The sequence below is a fragment of the Syngnathus floridae genome, chromosome 8 (assembly GCF_059516105.1).
Source record: "Syngnathus floridae isolate MCC-2025c chromosome 8, RoL_Sflo_1.0, whole genome shotgun sequence".
NCBI lineage: Eukaryota > Metazoa > Chordata > Actinopteri > Syngnathiformes > Syngnathidae > Syngnathus > Syngnathus floridae.
Window position 1 is genome coordinate 10,530,986 of NC_142420.1, and position 20,971 is coordinate 10,551,956.

At 41.8% G+C, this 20,971-nt stretch overlaps 6 protein-coding genes across 8 annotated transcripts; 2 read left to right on the forward strand and 4 right to left on the reverse strand.

Annotated features, from left to right (window-relative positions):
• The first annotated feature begins 261 nt into the window (after positions 1–261).
• Positions 262–2,230, forward strand: mettl5 (methyltransferase 5, N6-adenosine). The gene is made up of 8 exons (XM_088382304.1): positions 262–280; positions 447–659; positions 740–854; positions 940–1,124; positions 1,266–1,348; positions 1,456–1,507; positions 1,582–1,631; positions 1,947–2,230. Exons 2-8 carry the CDS (start codon positions 557–559, stop codon positions 1,986–1,988), a joined length of 630 nt encoding a protein of 209 aa, XP_088238430.1. The 5' UTR covers positions 262–280; positions 447–556; the 3' UTR covers positions 1,989–2,230.
• Positions 1,690–4,922, reverse strand: ssb (small RNA binding exonuclease protection factor La). Its single transcript, XM_088382303.1, has 12 exons — positions 4,808–4,922; positions 4,176–4,233; positions 3,972–4,075; positions 3,727–3,901; positions 3,441–3,548; positions 3,263–3,366; positions 3,102–3,173; positions 2,975–3,017; positions 2,751–2,891; positions 2,425–2,611; positions 2,227–2,349; positions 1,690–2,149 (listed from the first exon to the last, which is right to left on the reverse strand). Exons 2-12 carry the CDS (start codon positions 4,224–4,226, stop codon positions 2,070–2,072), a joined length of 1,188 nt encoding a protein of 395 aa, XP_088238429.1. The 5' UTR covers positions 4,227–4,233; positions 4,808–4,922; the 3' UTR covers positions 1,690–2,069.
• Positions 4,923–5,308: 386 nt separating this feature from the next.
• klhl23 (kelch-like family member 23) lies at positions 5,309–8,142 on the reverse strand. The gene is made up of 4 exons (XM_088383061.1): positions 7,642–8,142; positions 6,318–7,517; positions 6,038–6,190; positions 5,309–5,950 (listed from the first exon to the last, which is right to left on the reverse strand). The coding sequence occupies exons 1-4, from the start codon at positions 7,697–7,699 to the stop codon at positions 5,640–5,642; spliced, it is 1,722 nt and encodes a 573-aa protein (XP_088239187.1). The 5' UTR covers positions 7,700–8,142; the 3' UTR covers positions 5,309–5,639.
• Positions 8,143–8,609: 467 nt separating this feature from the next.
• phgdh (phosphoglycerate dehydrogenase) lies at positions 8,610–12,714 on the reverse strand. The gene is made up of 12 exons (XM_088382670.1): positions 12,410–12,714; positions 11,295–11,446; positions 11,149–11,214; positions 10,875–10,929; positions 10,608–10,706; positions 10,390–10,522; positions 10,146–10,294; positions 9,902–10,054; positions 9,664–9,802; positions 9,365–9,492; positions 9,061–9,283; positions 8,610–8,895 (listed from the first exon to the last, which is right to left on the reverse strand). The coding sequence occupies exons 1-12, from the start codon at positions 12,545–12,547 to the stop codon at positions 8,741–8,743; spliced, it is 1,590 nt and encodes a 529-aa protein (XP_088238796.1). The 5' UTR covers positions 12,548–12,714; the 3' UTR covers positions 8,610–8,740.
• Positions 12,481–16,681, forward strand: cfap210 (cilia and flagella associated protein 210). The gene is made up of 9 exons (XM_088382669.1): positions 12,481–13,373; positions 13,598–13,806; positions 13,875–14,048; positions 14,172–14,377; positions 14,449–14,605; positions 14,674–14,813; positions 14,951–15,143; positions 15,357–15,521; positions 15,591–16,681. Exons 1-9 carry the CDS (start codon positions 13,325–13,327, stop codon positions 15,939–15,941), a joined length of 1,644 nt encoding a protein of 547 aa, XP_088238795.1. The 5' UTR covers positions 12,481–13,324; the 3' UTR covers positions 15,942–16,681.
• ppig (peptidylprolyl isomerase G (cyclophilin G)) lies at positions 16,247–20,961 on the reverse strand. 3 transcript variants are annotated; one of them, XM_088382664.1, is made up of 13 exons: positions 20,799–20,961; positions 20,182–20,268; positions 19,877–19,951; positions 19,703–19,810; positions 19,555–19,599; positions 19,389–19,476; positions 19,274–19,303; positions 19,055–19,194; positions 18,797–18,971; positions 18,542–18,721; positions 18,371–18,455; positions 18,149–18,288; positions 16,247–18,043 (listed from the first exon to the last, which is right to left on the reverse strand). In XM_088382664.1, exons 2-13 carry the CDS (start codon positions 20,240–20,242, stop codon positions 17,107–17,109), a joined length of 2,064 nt encoding a protein of 687 aa, XP_088238790.1. In that variant the 5' UTR covers positions 20,243–20,268; positions 20,799–20,961; the 3' UTR covers positions 16,247–17,106. The 3 variants fall into 3 exon arrangements, with proteins under 3 accessions (XP_088238790.1, XP_088238792.1, XP_088238791.1); XM_088382666.1 differs by having other exon boundaries at positions 20,182–20,265; positions 20,797–20,961; XM_088382665.1 differs by having other exon boundaries at positions 20,182–20,280; positions 20,797–20,961.
• Positions 20,962–20,971: the final 10 nt, after the last annotated feature.

A 20,971-nucleotide genomic window follows, 5' to 3' on the forward strand; every position in this document is an offset into this window, starting at 1 on the left:
TGCAGTTTCACACTTAATTTACGTATATGCTTAGGTAGTTTATTTTATGGAAGCTGGATTCCCAGCTTCGTTTAGACGCATCTATTTCCGTGTGCTTGTCGGTTTTATTATTATTATTATTATTATTATTATTATTATTATTATTATTATTATTATTATTATTATTATTATTTATTTATTTGCTTTTATACAAAAGCAGCCTAATTTTAATCCAACCCATTTGTAAAATAGAAATGAAAAATTGTGAACTGTCATGTTTTCTAAAGAAAGCGTCTAAAGGGTAGGAAGAAGTGCAACTTAATTTCATGTTTCAAATTTGACGTGGTGCATTTGTATTTTATGGTCGTTACAATGTCATGTTTTAAAGCGTAATGTTTTATTTAATATTGGCAACAATTTGACCGGCTCCATTCTCGCGCGTTTTTGTTCCATGTCGGTATGCTTAGGTTGATACAACCAATACGGAAGTTGTCTCGTCGGCAGTAAAACTTCACATTTTACTGAAAACTATCGCCTCGTCAGTCATTCAATGGACAAGTTAAGTTTATAGTTGCCCATGATGAAACTCAAAGAGTTGGAAAGTTGTCTGCAACAAGTGGATACATTTGAAGACCCCAAAATCCTTCTGGAACAATATCCAACCAGTGCACATATTGCTGGTGAGAAAACAGCATGCGGTCACCTGGACGTTTGTTTACTTTCCTTTAAATTAATCAAAAGTTACTTTGTGATTCTGCAGCGTGCATGCTGTACACTATACACAACACGTTTGATGACATTGAGGCAAAACTGGTGGCGGATCTCGGATGTGGCTGTGGAGTTCTTAGCATCGGTGCGGCGATGCTCGAAGCTGGGTGCGCTTATCTGGCGTTTTGTAATAATTATCAACATTAATACTGAAATATCACTGGGTAAGCTTCTCTGGCATGTCTTCTAAAGGTTATGCGTCGGCTTTGACATCGACAACGACGCGCTGGACATTTTCAGAAGAAATGTGGATGAATTCGAGCTTCCCAATGTTGATCTGGTCCAGTGTGACTTGTGTTCACTGAAGGCAGAAGACTATCGTAACAGTTTTGACACTGTCATCATGAATCCTCCTTTTGGAACAAAACATAATCAGGGTGAGGAAGTAATTATCAGATTTATGCACGATCAATCGTTTTCGATTGGAGACTTTAGTGCCAAATCTGTTGATAATTAATGTGCCATTTTATGAGCTTCTACCTTAGTAAAAAAATATATTCTGAATTGTTTTCCTCAAGGTATGGACATGAAGTTTTTGAGAGCTGCTATAACAATGGCAAAGACAGCTGTATATTCACTTCATAAAACATCTACACGTGAGGCAAGTTAACCCTCTTTCCCCCATTCTTGCAATTAACTTTGCAGGCAGTAAATTAACAACAAAAACAGTGAGTGTGTCTGACAAGTATGTTATTTCTCCCATTGCAGCACATACAAAAGAAGGCAAATGACTGGGGAGTGAAGATGGAAGTCATAGCAGGTAATGCATGCACATTAGAACTATTGAAACAAACTAGTTGACTTCCTTGATTTTTTTTCTTTAACCCTAACCAGAACTGAGATACGACTTACCGGCATCTTATAAGTTTCACAAAAAGAAATCGGTGAGTTTAAATACCCTTCACACTCTTTTCCAAGAGCTGAGCAAGCACATTAAAACAGTTCAATTGTTAAGCATGGTTTATTTGCAATTGACAATGAAAACGTAAAAATAGCAAAGCTTTTATTTTTTACTAATGAAGGGAAGTTTTTTGTCACACGTGAAGTCTTAGAAAACCAACTAAAATGTTCAGTTGAAATTAAATTACAGTCCGAGTCTCAGAGAGCAGAAGGTTATACATAATAAAAATCAAATTGTCTGAAGAGAAACAATAAAGGGCTTCCAAAGCAGATTACTGACACCAAGGTTTGCTCTCCAGGTTGACATTCAGGTGGACTTCCTTCGCTTCTCCAAAGCTTGATGCTTTTAACTGGAATGGACTTGTTTGCCTCTGTATATAATAAATGTTTTGTCCAAAAGAAATGATCAGCGCGTGGCCTCATTAGGATCCGTTTTCAGTTTTGGCCACCTTAGCCGCGGGACCATCGGCTTCCTCGAGTTCTCTCTTTGGGGCTGCAGGGGCTGGAGGAAAAAGCAAATTGTAAATTCTTATTTCACGCAAATACTGTGATACTGCCTTGGAATAAATGTTTACATACCCGCCTCCTCCTCGTCATCACTTTCAAATTTCGTCTTCTTGCCCTGGTATTGAGTTCTGTTTTGATCTCTTCCCCCTTTCCCTTTGCGACCTCCTCTTCCTCTACCGCCGGATTTTCCCCTGCCTTTAAGACAGACAAATTATTTTAATTAAAAGCAGGAGAATCAAGCAAGGGTCTGTGTTTTGACTGAGTCGTTACCTCTGTCTTTATTCCGGCTGAGTGATTCTTGTTGCGCTTTAATGATCTTCTTCAAGGCCTCTTTTTCCTCTTCCCCTTCAAGCAGCTTCCAAGTAACGACATTGTTCTTCACTTTAAGCTCGCCGTCATTCGCCTCTTTGGCCTTTTCAAATGCTTCTTTTGCATTTCCATCAAAGAGGAGGTTGCCCTTGTTAAGAATCAAAACGGATCTGATTAACCAAATGCTTGACAATGCAACTATTAAATATTTTTAAAAATACCTTCCGCTAATAAAATAAACATCTGTGATACTATATGTATATTAATTGGAGGAATTCTTGACTTACCTCTTTGGCCCCTCTTGTAAAATCGACCCACTTGATTCGTTTATGCTCGGAGAACACGGCATGAAAGTCCTCTCTGGAAACATCTTGCAGCTCGCCAGAGAAATTTAACAAAGAACCTGAGTACTCTTCCAAGAGCTGATCCTGTAAAATGGCAAACGTTGCTCGTATTAGCAAACCTCCCCCAAAAAAACAGAACCGAGCTTGAGAGGATTAAGGGCATTCACCATAGTTTTCTCTTCCGCGTGTTTCTGTTGCTGTTCTTTATCCCTGAGGGAGATTTGTGGAAAGAGCATGTTAGTTTCAAACTTTTTTTTATTTTATTTAGAAAATATAAATCTGTCATGTACTCACTGTTTCACTTTTGCTTTTGTCTGTGCTTTGTGTTGTTTTCTCTCTTCTGCTTTCTTTGCATGATAGGCTTCCCTAAAAGCACAAAAGAACATTTGACTCTGCACAAGCCATGCTATAAATTGTTCGGCATTTATATAATAATTAAAAAAAAAAAAAAACACCTTGATAACACAAGCATCTCATTGTCTTTGAATGATTTGATGTCGGGACGTTCAAGGAACTTCTTGGATGACTCTTCCGTGTCAAAACAGATAAACACCGAACCCTGCCAACAGAAATGGAGTTCATATCACACTTCCCAAAATTTCATCCATCAATTTTAAATGAACTTTTCACAACCTTGAACTGCCTCTCCATATCCCTCCTCATTTGAATGTTTTCTATGTTGCCTTTACCATTCAACCACTCCTGGATCTCATCAAGGGAGGTTCCCAAGGGAAAACCTTTCTGGAGGAACAAATGGAACAAATTATTGTGTAATGTGAAAGACTGGGAGATCGGATCCTGATGATACAAATGAAAAAATACCACATAGTACTTTAACAATAAATGTATGGCATGAAAATGTGAAACTACAGATATCTGGAAGTTTTATAAAATGGAAAACTAGCCAATGATGTAGTACCATGTAGACGGATTTGTGCTTGATAGCATCTTTGTACTCGTCGTTCAGTTCAGGTAAAGGTTTTTCAGGACACCTCCTGATTTTTGTCTTATCTTCGCTGACTTCCAAAAGGCCACTTGGTGATTTCTTGAGAGCGGAAATGATGACGTTGGCATCAGAGGTGAGCGATTTTAGTCTAGAAAGAGAATGTAAGGAGAACACTAAAAACTCTGAGAAAATAAAATGTGTGCAACAAAGACACAAACCTGTTAAATTTGAGCATTGTCTCCAATGTGACCCAGCCATCATCAAGCTGAAGTTGTTCTTTCAGAAACTTGTCCCTGAGAAGATTGTGATCCCCAAAGTAGTACTGCAAGGAGGAATACAGTAAATGTCCATTTTTTTTTAATCAAGAATATTTTAAGGCCTGAATAAAACGTTTCCAATTGAACAGTATATAAATATATTACCTCGACTTGTCGAGCCACTTTCACTTCAACTGAGGACATTTGTTCAGACATGACTGATCTGTGAGCAAAACACAATGGTCACAAATGATTATTAAGCATTGGTATTTTGTTAAATTCAGGAGAGGTATACAAACGACTAGTTCTGAAATGAGGCGTTCATAATGAATAACTTACATTACATGACGAATTTCCATCATCAAAAAACCGTCACAGGCACACCAATCAAATAAACGTGCTAAAACAATTATCTATCACATACAATTGTCTATTAAAATCTGTTTTGTTTTTTTGCGTTCTTATGTCGTTCTTTATTGTAGCTAGCATGCTAGCAAGCTAATATGTCGCAGTTGCACACCAGCCAAACAGCGTGCTCTCAAATAGGCAAATGGTTCCATTTAGAAGAAAAATTACTTTTATATTGACACCACGGTATGAACTTGTGATAATATTCATGTAGGTATACAATTTTAGCACACATTGAATGAGTTTAACCATGTGACTCCATTCTATCGATAGACAGCGTGCTGCTAAACAGGGTCGTCGTGTGTTAATTAAAAATGATAATCTTTCGGGCATTTAAACAAAAAGCTACTGATATTTCATCTTCCATTGACCGGTTGTACTGTACTTACGTTGCACTTGATACGCGCCGGTGGAAAATGTAGTCTTTCAAACGGAGTGATTTTACTTTGGCACCAGTTTGTACATGTGGGACTGACTGCGTGTTACGGAAAGTCGGCAGGACCAAAAGTCAATACTGCGCAATAATAGAGAAGATGCAATTGCATCAAATTGTCGCTACGTGTCGCTGCCGTCACACAATTTGACAAATTTGAATGTAAATGATTGTTTATCATATTTCAACTAACTATTTAGTACATATAAAAGTAGTATTTCATTGCTATTTTGTTTTTTTATGGTTTACAGTGTATTTTCTGTTTATCTCCATTATAAGGTTGCAGGTGGAACCTATCCCAGATGTGTTAGATTAGAACATCTGGGATCTGGCGCAGCATGCACCCTGGACTGGTCGCCAGTCAATCGCAGGGCATGCAATAAATCAATTAATCTATTTTTTCTAGAGATAAATTTATTTAAAATAAATTAATAGAGTAAATACATTTCAAGTAACCAGTTTGCAACAAATATTACAGGGCTTTAGTGTGGACAAATGTGTGTAAGTAATGGAATCATCAATAGTTCTTTTGTGTAATGCAATTGGTTTTCCACAGGCCTATCTAAAAGCCCCAGGAAGAGCAACTAAGGTCATTGTTGTTGTTCTGATTGAAGCTATTTCTTTTGAGTAAATGAATATCCAACACAAATATGAGGTAACTCTTCATCCTGTAAGGTCAATAAAAAATATTCATTAATACTTGCATAATTTCCCGATGGGCACATCTGGTCATTCAATGTATTTGTTCTTGGCACACAGCAACCAAGAAGTATGTGAAGATCTCAACATTAAACACTGTACACACAGACACATCCATGTGACCTGGACGGGCTAGGAAGCGTCCCGACAATCTCCCACGTGTCTAATTTTGGGTCGTACTTCTCAATGCTTTGCAGGTAAGTCCCTTTAGAATAGGAGTAGCCCCCTGTGACATAGATGCAACCATTGATGACCGCAGCGCCGCACTCCATTCTCCTCTCCTTCATCACTGATATCGAGCTCCATTCCTCTCTCTGTGTGTCATAGCAATCTGCGATCGTCGTCTGTCCGCCGACCAGATAAAGTTTGTTCTCAAGAGACACAGAACACAGTCCATACTCTGGAAAAAGAAAACGGGAATCACAATTGAAATGCAATGCCAAATAAATATACGGTATATTCCCGTTTGATCTTCTCGGACTGATACCTGGATGAGGGCTTATTGTAATAATGCTCCACTCGTTGATATCTGGCATGTAGACCTGAATTTTCTCATACGTGCAGCTTCCCCTGAATCCATAGTGGCCTCCGGTCACATAGATTTTATCTCCCATCACACCAGCACTGGCATTTCCTACACCTGAAAAGAACAAAAGAAGCAGTCACTTACAAAATCCATGAAAACAAAAATCTAAATTTACAAAAAAAAAACTATGTACCCCAAATCTTTGCATGGGTTGGGGATTTTGACAAGTTTCATTGCACACCTTGGATCATTCTTGCCCCAGGGAACCATTTCTTCTTTAGTGGATCGTACCATTCTGTCTCCTGCTCTGGAGCTCCTCCTCTATAGCCTCCGATAGCATAAATACAGCCGTGCAAAGCAACCGAACAATGGTAATATCTGGCTGTGATCATGGGGCTCGCCTCTGTCCACTCGTCATAGTCACAGTTGTAAATAAAAACTGCGTCAAGGGCCTCGACCGTGTTGGTCCTGTAGCCTCCTGTCACGTAGATGTCAGCCCCGAGTAAAGCCACGCTGTAGCTCTCTCTCGCATGGTCCGGCATGTCTTTTCCTCGCTGCCATGTGTCGCTTGTAGGCTCCCATATGTGAACTTCACAAAGAGGATGCCAGTAGTATCCTCCAATAATGTAAATGTTGGTTTTCCCATCTGCGGTTCTCGCTTTACTTTTGGGGGTCAGAGCCTGAGTGAGCCTTGATTTGAATCTTTCGTCACTCGTTGCTAGGCACTGCTGGAAAGTAGTCTCATCCAGGTCCAGATGGATTGACCGCAGCAGGTCCACAGTGCGATGCATACGGTTCTCCAAGTCGTGGATCACCCATTTGGTCACCGCGTCAATCAGCAGTTCATCCCTCGGCAAGTTGAGTTTCTGCAGTAACGTCCGAATCTTATTGGAGTCCAGTTCCAGGAACTCCTCTTGCTGGATCAGTTCTGCAAACCTGCTCAGCATCACCCTCCTGGACTCACGTTCCAGTCGCGGACATAGGTGGAGTTGAGCGAACGCATGCATGCCCAAGCAATTGTCCACATCTAGAAGGCGAACTAGGAAACTTTCACACGCACTTTTGACCGAGATGAACTGCAGCAGATCAGCGGCCTCCAGCAGGCTTTGCACGTTCTTCTCAGTGATGCTCACTTGAGCCGTGTAAACGTAATCCACCAAAACCGCTAGAACCTCGCAATCTACTCCGGCCAGCTTGATGACACTGTTGGACCTCTCCTTCATATCAGCTGTGAACATAATCTGGAAGTAGGAGCTCCTGGCGGACAGTAGCGCCTTGTGGCAGCGGAACACCCGTTCCGAGTCATCGGCGCATTGCAGAGTGATGTCTGTAAAAAGTCCATTGAGGTAGAAATGCCGGAGGGCATCCAGAATCTCAGCTGGATGGTCCGGGTCGCAGAACTCATAGGTGTAGACCTCATTCTGCTTCTGTGACATTGTATCTGCAGCAAAAAATAATAAAAATTCGAACTTTGACCCTATAGGCAGATATTTTGACCATAAATACCAATTTCATTTATTATTCATAGCGTTGTCCCATGGATTCAACAATAAAATCACACTCACCTTTCTTTTGTCCATGAATTCTCGTCGATGACTGTTGGTCCTGGTTGCTCTTCTCCATAAACACAAAAAAAAAAAACACGGAGGGCTCAATTTAGTGCACGCAGGGACGTCACAGCCGGTCGCTTCTGTCCTATTTTGGTGATTGTGTGCAATGCAACAGCGGCCATCCCCCCACGACCCACCGCGCCGCGCCGCTCTCCTTCTTCTCCTCCTCCCTGCTGCACTCGACAGCAAGCCCTTGAGAAAAGATAGTCAAAGGAATCTCTCTCACCTCCTAAATATAACATCTACGGTCCCATGATCATGTTGCGCACGTGGACGGCGCATTGGTGTGGCTGTACAAAGACAGACAACTCTTGGAATACAAATCGTATAAAAATGAGCGACAAGGTCCCACTCGTGTTTTTCTCTCACTCTCGTCGTTGCCATGGTGTTTGGAATCTAATTCTACAGTGGCCAAGGTTTGACCTAACCTCACGGGATTAACATGACACGAGTCTGTTGCCGCTAGAACCGCCATTGCGGTATGGGGAACGAATGTATTGCGATTAATATTTAATAAACATCACATTTAAATACAGTGGCTATTTTTTTTATAGTTATCCCGACGTTATGCCGCGCGTATTTATCGCTGCGATTCATATTTATCGTCTTGAAGTGTTTTTTATTAAAATATCTGATGTACGTATGACTTTTATTGTCCCAAATTAAAAACAAGATGACTGCTTTTAATATTTGCATAATTTCTATGCATGGCGTTATAATAACGGATGAACCCCAATATTGCCTGCGGACTTTAAAATGAACATTTTGCATAAGTGCATACCCATTTTCATAACATTACTACCCGGTTTAATGATTTGCAAGTTCTAAGTAAACATGTAAAGACTATTTTGAGTACTTTAGGAATGTCAGTTTTTTGGGGCTTATATCAACCAGCCCAAAATAAGAAAAGTACATGACAAGCATATTTTTCATCAGTTTTACTGACAAAACAGTGAAAATCATCCTAACACTGGAATGTAACTAGCAAATGGCTCTGTAAATGTTAGTTGTAAATGCTAAGGCAAAGATGGATCAATAAGACACAAGTCTTGCTTCAAGCACTGAGCTGTGCCGCCTCCTGAACCAACGACTTCAAGGCACAGAGATCTCGCAGGAGAGAAGACACCCCCACGCAGTACCAACTCGCACCGGAGCACTCTGCAGGAGCACTGAAAGATTCAATTTGCACTCCCTCTGCGGCTAGCAGGCCTAAACGAAAGAAAAGAGAGAACATTGGTGTGTAATTAAAGGAGCAAAAACTCAATTCAAACACTAGAATTAAGCCCTAGCATTGACGTCATCATTTTTTGACAGCAAACTGTTTATGAATGACCTTGAGTAGTCAAGTTTTAGAGTCCTGGATGAATTCCTTACCAACCAACGATGAAAGCAGCTGAGGACTTGGCGAAGCCTTGAAGAACAGTAAATTGCCAGCGAGCGACACCGGCTGTCTGAACACACTGCCGCTCAGCTCCAGTAGGACCGGTCGGCCACCTTGAACGGTGCCGGTCGCTTTGTAACGGAAGCCGTCGGTCACAATCTCCACCAAGCACGTGCCGGGAGAAGCCTCGTCCGACGCGGTGTGGTTTTGGTTCACCTGAGGATGCCGGGAAAAGTGGAACTTTAGACCACAGCATTTATTGTAACCAGGATGTTTTGTATGAATTCAAAGTTGTACCGTGATTCCAGATTCCTCAGCTAGACTCAGTACATTGATGAGGTTTGGGCAAGAGTCCGATTTGCCGTTAAGCAGGCCGACCAGCACAGCGGCCGTCATGTAACTGGTTGATGACTTCATGCCATCTCCTGGTAAATTAAAAAAAATAAAAGGTATATCAGAATCGCTAAATCAGTTACTATTAGCGACAGTACAGTGCACGTTTTCCACCACTAGAGGGTACACAATCTTAATTTTACGTATGAGCTCATAACACTTGACAGGCGCAAATCAAATTAAAACAATAACGTAGCTCACACCTTGAGATGTGATCTGTACATGGCTCAGCGGATTCTTTGACATGCTACACGACTGCAGCACAGCTCCAATGGCCTCGCCGAGTTTGATCAATGGAGAAGAGTCCGGAGAGAAAGTGCTCGCCAAAACTTGTGCGTTTACCTGGGATAGAAAAATATATAATTTTTTTGTCCGCCTCAATATTGTGAAACTTAACTTGTGAAACTGCAAGCATGAATTAATAAAGTCAAATCAACTTACTGCTCCCACCAGCTTGTTGCCCTTCACCATATCGACGATCTGCAGAGCAATGTCCTGGCCGCACCGCGCTTGGGCTTCCTTGGTGCTGGCGCCCAGATGCGGACAGCAGATCACATTGGGATGGTTGACCAGCGAACGGTCCTGCGGGGGCTCCTGTGGACCAAACCAGCTGGACCTTATTGCAATACTATCTAATAATTCACACAAATCGGAATATTACGAGGACATTGAAAATTAATCTTGCCTCCACAAAGACGTCAAGACCGGCTCCTCCACACTGTCCCGACTCCAAAGCTCGGAGGAGGGCAGCTTCGTCGATGATGCCACCACGTGCGCAGTTCACCACTTTGACGCCTCTCTTGCATTTGGCAAAGCTTTCGTCATTGAGTAGACCTTGCGAGGATATCGAGGACAAAAGTAATCAACTCAAATATGATTTAGGGACGAATGTCGATCAGTGTTTTGTGTAAAAATTTTATGATACTCACCAACAGTGGAGGGCATTAATGGCGTGTGGACTGTGATGTAATCACAGAGAGGCCAAAGTTGCTCCAGGGACATTTGCTCCACCCCCCAAGTGGCCGACACCTCAACTGGAGTGATTGGGTCGTAGCCGATAGTCTTCAAAAAATATATATATATGCTTTTTGTGAGTATTACAGAGTACAAGGAAAATTCTGTAGTGTCAGGTGACGATGTGACCGACCTTCATGCCAAACGCCTGCATTCTGTTGGCCACCTCCTTTCCTATTCTTCCAAGTCCAACTATTCCAAGCACTTTGCCGTACAGCTCCGAGCCCATGAACTGCAACATTAGAAATTTTGACAATGACCCGGCTGACTAAATCAAAAGCACCGCAGAATCAGAATGTCGCGTCTCATTACTGACGACTGACTGGACAATGGAGTCGGCCATGCAACTATAATTCATCACAGAGATTGAAAAGCGTCAGCTGTGAAGCCTCCCGCTCACCTTTTTGCGATCCCAGTTGCCGGCTCGCATGGACATTGCAGCTTGAGGCACATTTCTGCATGAAACATAGTTTCAAATTGTCACAAATTTTCTAGAAAAATCACAATGTCCAATTACTATGACCTACTTTTGATGTGTAATTGAAAATGGCAATTTGGTCATATGAAAACTGTTGTCCTTTGTCGCCCTCTAGTGGGCCTGACTTGTTATGACTCCGAATACCATTAATACTCATAGCTGATCTAAATGGTCAGCCAGACAAATATTTGCTTACCTTGAGAGGCTCATCAGAAGGGCGCAGGTCAGTTCAGCCGCACTGATGGTGTTGCCGCTCGGCGTGCTGCACCAAAAGTTTGACATCTGCTTAGCTCACCATGCGAACAATCCAGCAATAAATTCAGACTGGTCACACACGCTTACTTCATGACAATGATGCCCATTTTGGTGGCGGCGTCAACATCAACGTTGTCAACACCGGTTCCGGCTCTCCCGATGATTTTGAGATTGGCGGCGGCGTTGATGACGTCGGCTGTCACCTTGGTAGCAGATCTCACCACCAGACCGTCGTAGTTCTGATGAGGTGAGAGAGAAAGCAAACAGTTCTTTCGCGCATGGCTGGATGATGAACTATGCAAACACACTAACACGCAAACACCAAGAAGCGGTATAAGCCACTTGACCCGAACAGTTTTCAGTCTGAAGTGGTTGCTTGTGCTGACAGCACCATGCTGTCACCTGTTTTTCATTGTGCCTTGTTAACAAAACTAATGATTGAACTTTATTAAAAGAAGGACTAAAAAAAAATTAACAATAAGTTAACTATATAAGACTAAAAAATATATTTAAAAAATCATACAATAATTTGCAAAGTAAAAAAAAGTCAATCACAGTACATAAGTTGAAACCGTACCGCCCTTGCTTATATTTCAACAAAAGAAGTGTGGACCTAGAAAAAGAAAATAATCTTACAAAATGGAAGTAAAACCAAATACTAAGTGAAAATGCAAATTATTTATCAACATAGTGCACCACCATTTCGGACTGTTCTTTTTAAATATTTACTTGAGAAGTTGAAGCTATACTTGTATTTTTATCAGTTTATCATTTTATCATTTACACAAATACATAAACTTCTATTTCAGTATATACTGGGAGCACTTTTACCACCACTGGTTTAAAACAAACAACTAGTGATGGTAAAGATTCCTGCTGTGGACAAAAAGAAAATATTTTTGTGTTAGTGTGAGTCACGTGCACAATTTATGCCAGGCTCAGCAGCTCTTCGAGAAAGTAGTGGGCTGAATTGCATCAGCTTGTCAGAGCAGGGCGGTGCTAACCAAACTCACACCATACACCTTCACTGAAAACTCATCTGCAACTGAAATACATTTAGCTTGAAAAAAACGTCAGTGTGGAAGTTACCAAGCATTAAAATCACATTTCACCCCCAATGCATTCGTGGAAAGTGGAAGAAAAGAAGACATAGTAGTTGAAAGAGGCTTTTACGCAATGCAGACTTCCAATGACATTCCTACCTTGATTTCGGCGATCAATTCCTCCTTTTTCATATTGTGCTTCTCCGTTACCCGGATGCCATTTTCTTCCAGGATGCTCTTGCAGCGAGGATCCACGCTTTCGCTGATGAGAACGCTCTTAATGGAGATGGGGGCCATTTTAGGGGGCTTGTGTGTTGTGTAAGAAAGTCCCTCGTGCAGGCAGGGTTGCTGATGAAGGAGCAACTAGTCCTGGAGGAGGAGTGTGAAAAGAAGGCTCCGGCGACGGCTGATGATGGCCACGGGAAGTTGCTCGTGCCTTATGAATGGCCATGCGGGTGTGGAGGACGGCCCCCAATTTTTTTTTTTTTTTTTTTTTAAGAAGAAAACACGTCCCCTATCGGCGTGACAGATCTAACGATTTCTGCTCATTGGCATTTTTCATTTTTGCACAAAACAAATACTCCATATATTACAAAAAAAAAATTAAAACTAATATTTACATTTAAAGAATGAAAAGTAATTAAAAAAAGCAGAAGAACTGTTGGAAACTTTGGACAATCGGGGAAGTCTCGTTTGGTGATGATTGGCAAATTACCTCACTGCAAACCAGTTAGTCCTGTCTCTGCCTAACCACAATGACGGACAACTTTTTAAAAAAAACTTGACACATTTCTTTCATGCCTACCCAAAATATCGCGCAAAGTAATACTAATAAAAGCGTACAAATAAATTTGTTTTAAATCGTTATAAAGTATTTTATTGCGAAATAAACAATTACAACTATGACCAGCAGCACTATCTTGCGGCAGTAGGCGGGAGTACCTCAGATGGGTTGCTTGGAAACAAGGCAACAAATGATTCAATTGTGGCGTTGACAAAGTTGGAACATGTTGCTTTAGTTAGGAACTTTACTTAATAATATTACCAAATATTATTACTGCGTTAGAGGGGGAAATGTCATCAGCAGTTCAACATGGCCAACGGAGAGGAGCTGGTAAAAGTGGTGAGAGCTAATTGTATATTTTTTCTCGTCCTAGTTATATTTTTAATTTAGTTATGCAACATTATAGATGCAGAAAATTGCTAATTTTAATGCAGTTTGAAAATTAAGTCTGACCTGGTGTATACACATTTAATATCTTAATTTTGTTTTTTGAAATTTCAACAAATATAAGAATTAGCCTTCAAACTTCTATTCTATTTTTGTGGCAACCTCATTTCTCTTAGCCTTTCCAGCTGAAGACCCCAACGAGGCAATCCAGTTTCCAGATCTCCGTCAGATCACCGTTTTATCCAAGGCTGACTGGCTGAGGATCCAGGATGAAATTAATCATGTGGACAAGGAGAAGGAAGCAATGATGGAGGCCATGAGGGAGAGGCAGGCCTTGCATCTGAAATCCAAACAGATGGCCAAATTGTGGCCTAACACACTTGCAGTAAGTGGACTGCATTGGCGGCGGCGGTATATAAAGTTTCCATGTTAAAACCTTCTGCTTATTTCAAGTGTCAAAGACAGAAGAAGCTGGAGGCAAAAAAGATCCGGGAGCAGATTGAAGAGGAGAAAAGGAAACAGATCGATAGGGAAGAAGCCAAATATCGAGAAGAAAAGCGGAAAGAGGCGATCGAGAAGGCAAAGGAGCAGCTCTACTATGAAACAGAGCGAGTCAAAGGACTACACGTAAGTATCTTACGTAAGATGCGAATGATGAGAATTTGATTTCTATAATTAAAGCAATATCTCTAAAAGTAGTGAAATAAAAATTACAATAAATATTCGGATGTTGTTTATTTCGTTTCACAGCGGGCACTCTTGCTAACAGAAGTTCTGAAGGAAAGAGAAGCCCAGATAAAGTTGAAGCAAAGCAGGAAGAACACTTCTGAGGACCTAGAAAAAGAATACATACAGATGGTGAAGACCAGAGATGATGAAGCTCTCCAAAAAGAGCAGGAACGAACGCAAAAGAAAAAAGAGGAATGCAAAGTTTTTGCTGAAGAACTGGACAAGCAGTAGGTGATCAATTCTTTAACAAAACGATTAATAGCCACATCGTGTTTTTCAAGATTGAATTGTCATGTAGGATTAAGGGAAAACAACTAGAACGAGAACGACAGAAGCAAGAGACAAAGAAGGACGGCGAAGAAATCCAACGGCTTCAAGAGCTCCATCAACGGGAGCAAAAAATGGAGGAGCAGTCAAAAGTCGAGCAGAAGATTGATTTCATGAAAGCTCAGCGGGTGGGCGGGCTCACAAATTTTTTTTGCAGCCACATTTAACTGCTTGACATACTAGCACCTTTCCATAGGAGCATCTCACTCAAAGAGACATTGCAAAGGCGGCCGATGCGGAAAAACAGGAGGCGGAGGAAGCCCAAAGAAAACTGTTCCTTTCTGCAAAGGAGAAGATGATGAAGTTAAGGCGGGATAAAGAGAAGGAGTTGCTCAGGTAAGAACTAGCAGAAATGTATTCCTTTTTCTGTTGCATCCTCATTGGTCAAAGGTGAGAATATAATATTTAGCACTCACGTGGCAACATCGCGACTGGAGAATCAAGACCATTGAGTTTTTGTTTTCTCTGCTCAGAGAGGTCCAGAATCGCAAAGAGAAGATTATGGACAAGCTGACATTGGTTCAGCAAGAGGAGAAGCGGCAGAAGCAGCAAAGCGTTGCCAAGGCTGTCGCAGAGCAGGATGCACAGAGGATGCAGCAGGAATGGGAGGAGGAGCAGAAGAGGCTGAAAATGATGAAGTCAATCGCAGCTCACAGGGAACAAGTGGTAAAAGTATTGTGGCGAAGCCAGGTCCACAATGTAAAAGTCTCATGCCAGAGTTTAACCTCTTAAAACTGCCAAATCACCTGAGTTAAAACCAAACTGTGGCCGAGTTTTAAATTCTGGACCTGGATTTTCCACTTTTCAGGAAAAAAACAGTACAGAATGTTTCTTCTGGAGAGTTTGTAGCATTTCAACATGGCAAACTTGTCTGGCTAGATTCAAGAGAAAGAGCAAAATGAACTAATCAGAAAGGAGAAAGAAAAAGAAGCTCTTCAAGCGAAGAAAGAAGGTGACAGAGTATTTGTTGAAGAAGAGCAAAAGAAGGCACAGAGAATCCGGCAGGAGCTCCAAAAGATTCAGGACTTCAATGCAAGCCAGATGGTAGATGATGAAGGCAAGAGTTGACTCAGGAGTCAGTTTTGACATTTGGTCGTTTTTGCTCCAACGCAGGTGGAGAGAAAAGCCCGGCAGCATCAAGTAAGGCAAGCTGAGCACGAGTTTGAAGCCAAGAACATGGAGCTCCTCGCTGAGGAGGAGCTCGGCTTTCAACAGTACTCAAGGGCTGTGGTCCAGGCAGCTGCCACGGCTCAGCGCAGTGTGCTTCCACTCTACAAAGCCGTGAGGGAAGGGGTATCCGGGGGGCCCACTTTCACCGGAGCGAGACCTCGCTACCTCGTTCACGACAGCAGCGGTGCCGAAATGCCCAAATATGTCTCAGACAAGACACATGATATTAAGAAGCTCCATGAGGTTGTAGATATTGAAGATGCAAAGAAGAGGTTGGGCTTTACATGGTTATAGTTTACTGGCTGAACTTCACAGTTTTGATGAAGACAAAGATTTAGACGAATTCGAAATCTTAATTTATCTGGCGTTGCTGTTCTTTACTGTGGTGTGTCAAATTCTGAAGATATTTTCACTGGAATGTATAGTAAGAGTGTTACCCTGCATATTTGACATTTTTTCTCTTAGTGGAAGTGTTGCTTTGGCGCCCTCTTGTGGCACCCAACAAGTAGTACTTCATTACATTCACAGGATCGCTCGCTCACTATTTATCGACGTAACTGTATTTTGTGAGTGCTAATAATTGTAGAACGTTGCAGCAATATTTTAAAATCAAAATGATGTATTTTAATTCCAATCTACAGAGAGGAGCTCCTACTTAGAGCATTTCACATAAAATGATTTTTAAGCTGACATTACAGTTTACTCCGTTAAAAAGAAAAACCAAACAAAACGACAACAAGAATACAAAGACTATGTGGTGTCATTTAAAACGTCAATGGGTGAGGATAAAACCTCAAGGTCTGGAACAGGCATGCAAAAAAAATCTCTTTTGCTACTCCCCCCAAAAATGTTAAATAAAAAAGTTTCAGTAGAAAAAAAAAAAACATGTCTTACAGTAAAATCTTTAACCGGCTGAACCAAATAATCAAACTATGGTGTGGTTTTCTATCCCCACCTTCAGCACGCCATCAGTCTGCCATTCTGCTTAGTGCTAAAACAAACAAAAAAAAAAAAAAAAAAAAAAAAAAAAAGACCTCTTCTCACAAGATGCAGCGGTTATTTGTTGCTGCAATTTATCGGTTCCGCTCGAGCGCTTCTCTTTCCAGCCTCCCGTTTGACTGCCAGAGAATTCAAAAGTGGCACTGTGGACATGTAAGGAATATCGATGTGTGCGGCTCTCTGTCAAAAGACGAAGTAGGCTGACCATTATATGAGGACGTCTCGGAGAAGAAAAATATAAAAGCACCAAGCCATTCTCAAGAGGAAATCAAGTTGAATTTTTTTTTCTTGCCAATATGTTGTATGTGCTAGTCGAAACTCAACATTCTGATTTAAATTGAGTTTTTGAAATCAGATTTTTTTTTTTTTTATACTTAGGAATGTCGTGTTCAGACTAGCGGGTACGCCTAGAACATATGTTAAAGAACATTTTGGAAACAACTTCCCCTTTAAGACGACCTCAGTCGCTGCGAGAGCTCGAACTGGAGCTCGAGTGACTCCTCTTGTTGTTGCTTTTGCCTTTTGTCGCGTCAGCTCTTTTCCGGTCCTTGGAGGCGCTTTTGGATCGTCTGCGTTTGGACTCGGGGCTCTTGCGACGCTTGCGTCTGTCTTGATCGCTGTCTGAGGAGCTGCTGCTGCTGCTGGAGCTGCTGCTGTGTCTTCTTCTCCGTTGGCTGTCCTTGCGATCCTTGCTCCGCCCCCTCCTGCTGCTCTTGCTTCTTGAGCGCCTACTTCTGTGCGTATCGCGGCCCTTGCTTCTGCGCTCCCGACTACGCGTCCTCCGCCTTTCGTCGCCGTGTCGCCTACGCTCGCTCCTGCTACGCTCCCTTCCCCTCTCTCTGTCCCGTTTTTCGTCTTTGTCTTTGGAGGCGCCGCGTCCGCTCTTTTCTCGGGTCCTGCTGCTGGATCGGTGGCGGTCCTTGGAACTTCTCTCTTTGCTTTGAGACTTTGTCTGCCTTGTCTCGCCGTTGCTCGTTTTGGAATCCTCTCTCTTCTTGCCGTCGGGCTCTTGGTCTTTGTTTTTCTTTTTGGCGTGCTGATCGCTTTCCTTCTTGTTTTTCTTGTCCGCGTTTCGTTCTTTGCTCCTAGAGCGAGCCTTCTTCTCACTACTCTTATGTTTGTGACTCTTCTCTTTGCTTTTGGACCGTCTCCTCTTCTCTCTGCTTTTGGACCTTCTGCTCTTTTCTCTGCTTTTACTGCGGCTTTTTGACTTGGGCCTTTTCTTGTCCTTCTGCTTACCTTGCTTCTCCCCTGAATTGTCCTTGCTTCTGGATCTCTGCGATCGAGACTTCTTGTCCTTTTTCCCGTCGTCGGTGTGCTCACCCTTTGAAGCCGAGGTCCGCCGTTCTCTCCTCTGAGTGTTAGCGGCCTCGTCCTTGTCCTCACTCATGTCACCTCTGGGAAAAGAAAAAAAAAAAAGTCCAATCAACCAAATAAAAATGTTACGTGTGCGCGATAATGTTAAGCACTACAATGACGAGGGTTTTCTTGCGGCATCTTACTTGTCCCCTTTAATCCAACGCTCCCCCGTGACTGCTCTCATCCTCTGACGCTGCAACTCCAGACGCCAGTGGGGCGGAGTTTCGCTACGGCGATAGCGATCTCTGGATCTTGAACGAGAACGTGAAGGAGTTCGGTATCTCTGCAGGGGAGAAAAGACGTACTGAATCGATTGCGGGCGGACAAATGGAAAAGTGCAGCCGGTTTGCGGAACACATGCTCACCCTGGGGCCTCTGCCTTTGATCTTCCTGCCAGATCGTGTCATTACCAATCTTCTGTTATATTGAGAATTATGTTGCACGCCAGATCTGCCAGGAGCAACACATGAATGTTTATCAACTAATGTTTAAATTTCCCTCAATCAACACAAGGGAAAAAGTTTGGAGTGACCCACCTGTCTCGAGGCCGTTCATCTTTGCCGTCTTTGTCCTTCTCAGGCTCCTCCTTTTTTCTCTCGGCCGGTGAGAGCCTCATCAGGAACCGATTCTCAGGAATGGGAGGTATTTCTTCAGGGCGCACGGTGGATGTGACCACCTCTTCTTGTTCTTTCTCTTCGACAATCTCAGGCTCGGCACTGTGAAAACACAAGTGATAAATCAGCAGCGGTTTTCAAAAGTTACGTGCTAAAATGAATCTGAGGGTCAATTACGTCTTTTTCTCCTTTTCCTGTTTTTTCTTTTGCTTCTTGGCTTTCTTTTTTTGCTTCTTGGCCTCCTTGTCAGACTCTTCAGAGTCAGAGGACGATGCCGAGGAGCTGTCGGAGTCACTTGAACTGCTGCTGGAGCTTGACGAGGCTCGCTCTTTTTTCTTGTCATGTTTCTTTGCTACAAAAACATAAGACGCGGTTAAGACGGTCATACCTTGCAGAGTTAGAAAATACTTGCTTGACTCATTTTTGGGAGCAAACCTTTTGATTTGGGGACAAGTTCCCCACAGTTTAAAACCTTGATTTCGGCATAGGGTCGGCTGTTGGGATCCGTTTTCTCATTCTCCATAGTTTGTACGACCTCTTGACCAGAAATCACGTGACCAAAAACCACATGGACCCTGCCAAAAAAAAAAAAAGAATTAAAATGAGCATTGTGCATCATATCAATGCAAAGAATTGCAACTGCACAGTTCTTACCCGTCCAAATGGGGAGTTGGTTTTGTTGTGCTGAGAGGATTCAGAGAAAACAACACATTCACAAGCAAATAATGACATCAATTCAGTAATATTGAGAAAACCTCTGGGCGCCTACATGAAAAACTGTGATCCATTTGTATCTTTTCCTCTATTGGCCATAGACAGCATGTACTCCTTGTTATGTTTCACAGCAAAGCTTTCGTCTGGGGGTATAGGGATTGCAAAAATTGTATCAACATTTTCAAGCCAATGGTCATTTAATTAGCCCGCAACATCTTTACCTTCAAAAAAGCCTCCATAGATGGACTCGCCCCCTCTTCCATTGCCTACAGAAACAAAAGAAAGTAGATCATAAGATGTTTCTGTTCATTTCTTTGGTGTGTTAATTTAGTGATGCTTCATAATAAAACAATAAAATTAAGCAACCACCTTCGCTAAAGTCTCCTCCTTGAATCATAAAGTCTTTCACAATGCGATGGAACAGGCATCCTTTGTAATGAAGGGGTTTCTGGGTTCCTTTACCAACACCTTTCTCACCTAGAAGAAAATATAATGTGAATGAGAGATATATTTTTTGCTGTGAAATTGTAGTGAATAACTCACCTGTGCAAAGGCATCTGAAGTTTTCACATGTTTTGGGACAAACATCGGTAAACAACTCGATAATGATTCGACCCACTGCAAAAGATATGGATTTGAAAAAATGGAAACCTGTATTATTTAAAACATGTAGTAATGGTGTAACTAAATAGAAAGTTAAATGGGGCCAGACCAATATGACTTTTTTGATGGAGATTTCAATATTTGTCAAAATATTAGAAGTACATCTCAGTACAACACAGAACAGTCCATTATCAGCTAATTTTTTTTAAATCAAGAATCGAAGTGTTCCAAACATCCGATCTTACCTGCTGCGCTTCCAATTCCAATGTCAAGAAAGCACCGAGAACGTTGAACCTTGATCCCCATGATGACAGGAGTTGCTGAACCACCTGAAGGAGCAAAACCTTAGATATCACACACATAATAATATTATTACATATATTACAAAGCTGTAATGACACCAATAGACAATAGACATTACTTAAGTTTTCAATCCATTACCTTCTCCCTTTAAATATAGAAAAGTCTGTGTGAACAATAGAGCTCTAAATTTAAGAGTTGAAAATTTTAAACGGAGAAATGGTTCCAGCTCGTATCTACTTGCTTCCAACTGAAATGTGCTAACATTAGCCTAGCTACCATTTAAAATCCCACGCGGCTCGTGATGACTACACAGCATGTTGAAAATGTTTGAAATTTATAACTGACGCATTTTGTTGGTTCACACATTCATAAAACGCTCATTTCTAATGTTAAATTTGACATTGATCCCAGATTCCTACTGGATATCTGTACGGGCCTCGCTGCTATAATTTAGCATAATTTAGCACGGCAACATGGATGGATTCCAGGGCAGCTACGCTCAAGAGCAACATGGACGACTTAATAGTCGAGACATAATGGATGCAAACTCGCATTACCTAAAAATGGATATTATCACTCCATGCAGCAGGCGTTTCTTCCAAAAGGCACGGCTCTTCATTCAATGTCCACTGCTCGTCCGCTTCCGAAGATGGCGCGATGAGGACGTCACGTCAGTGCATTTCGGGAAGGAATCGTGCGCCATTTTTTTTTGTTTTCAGCAGATAGTGACTA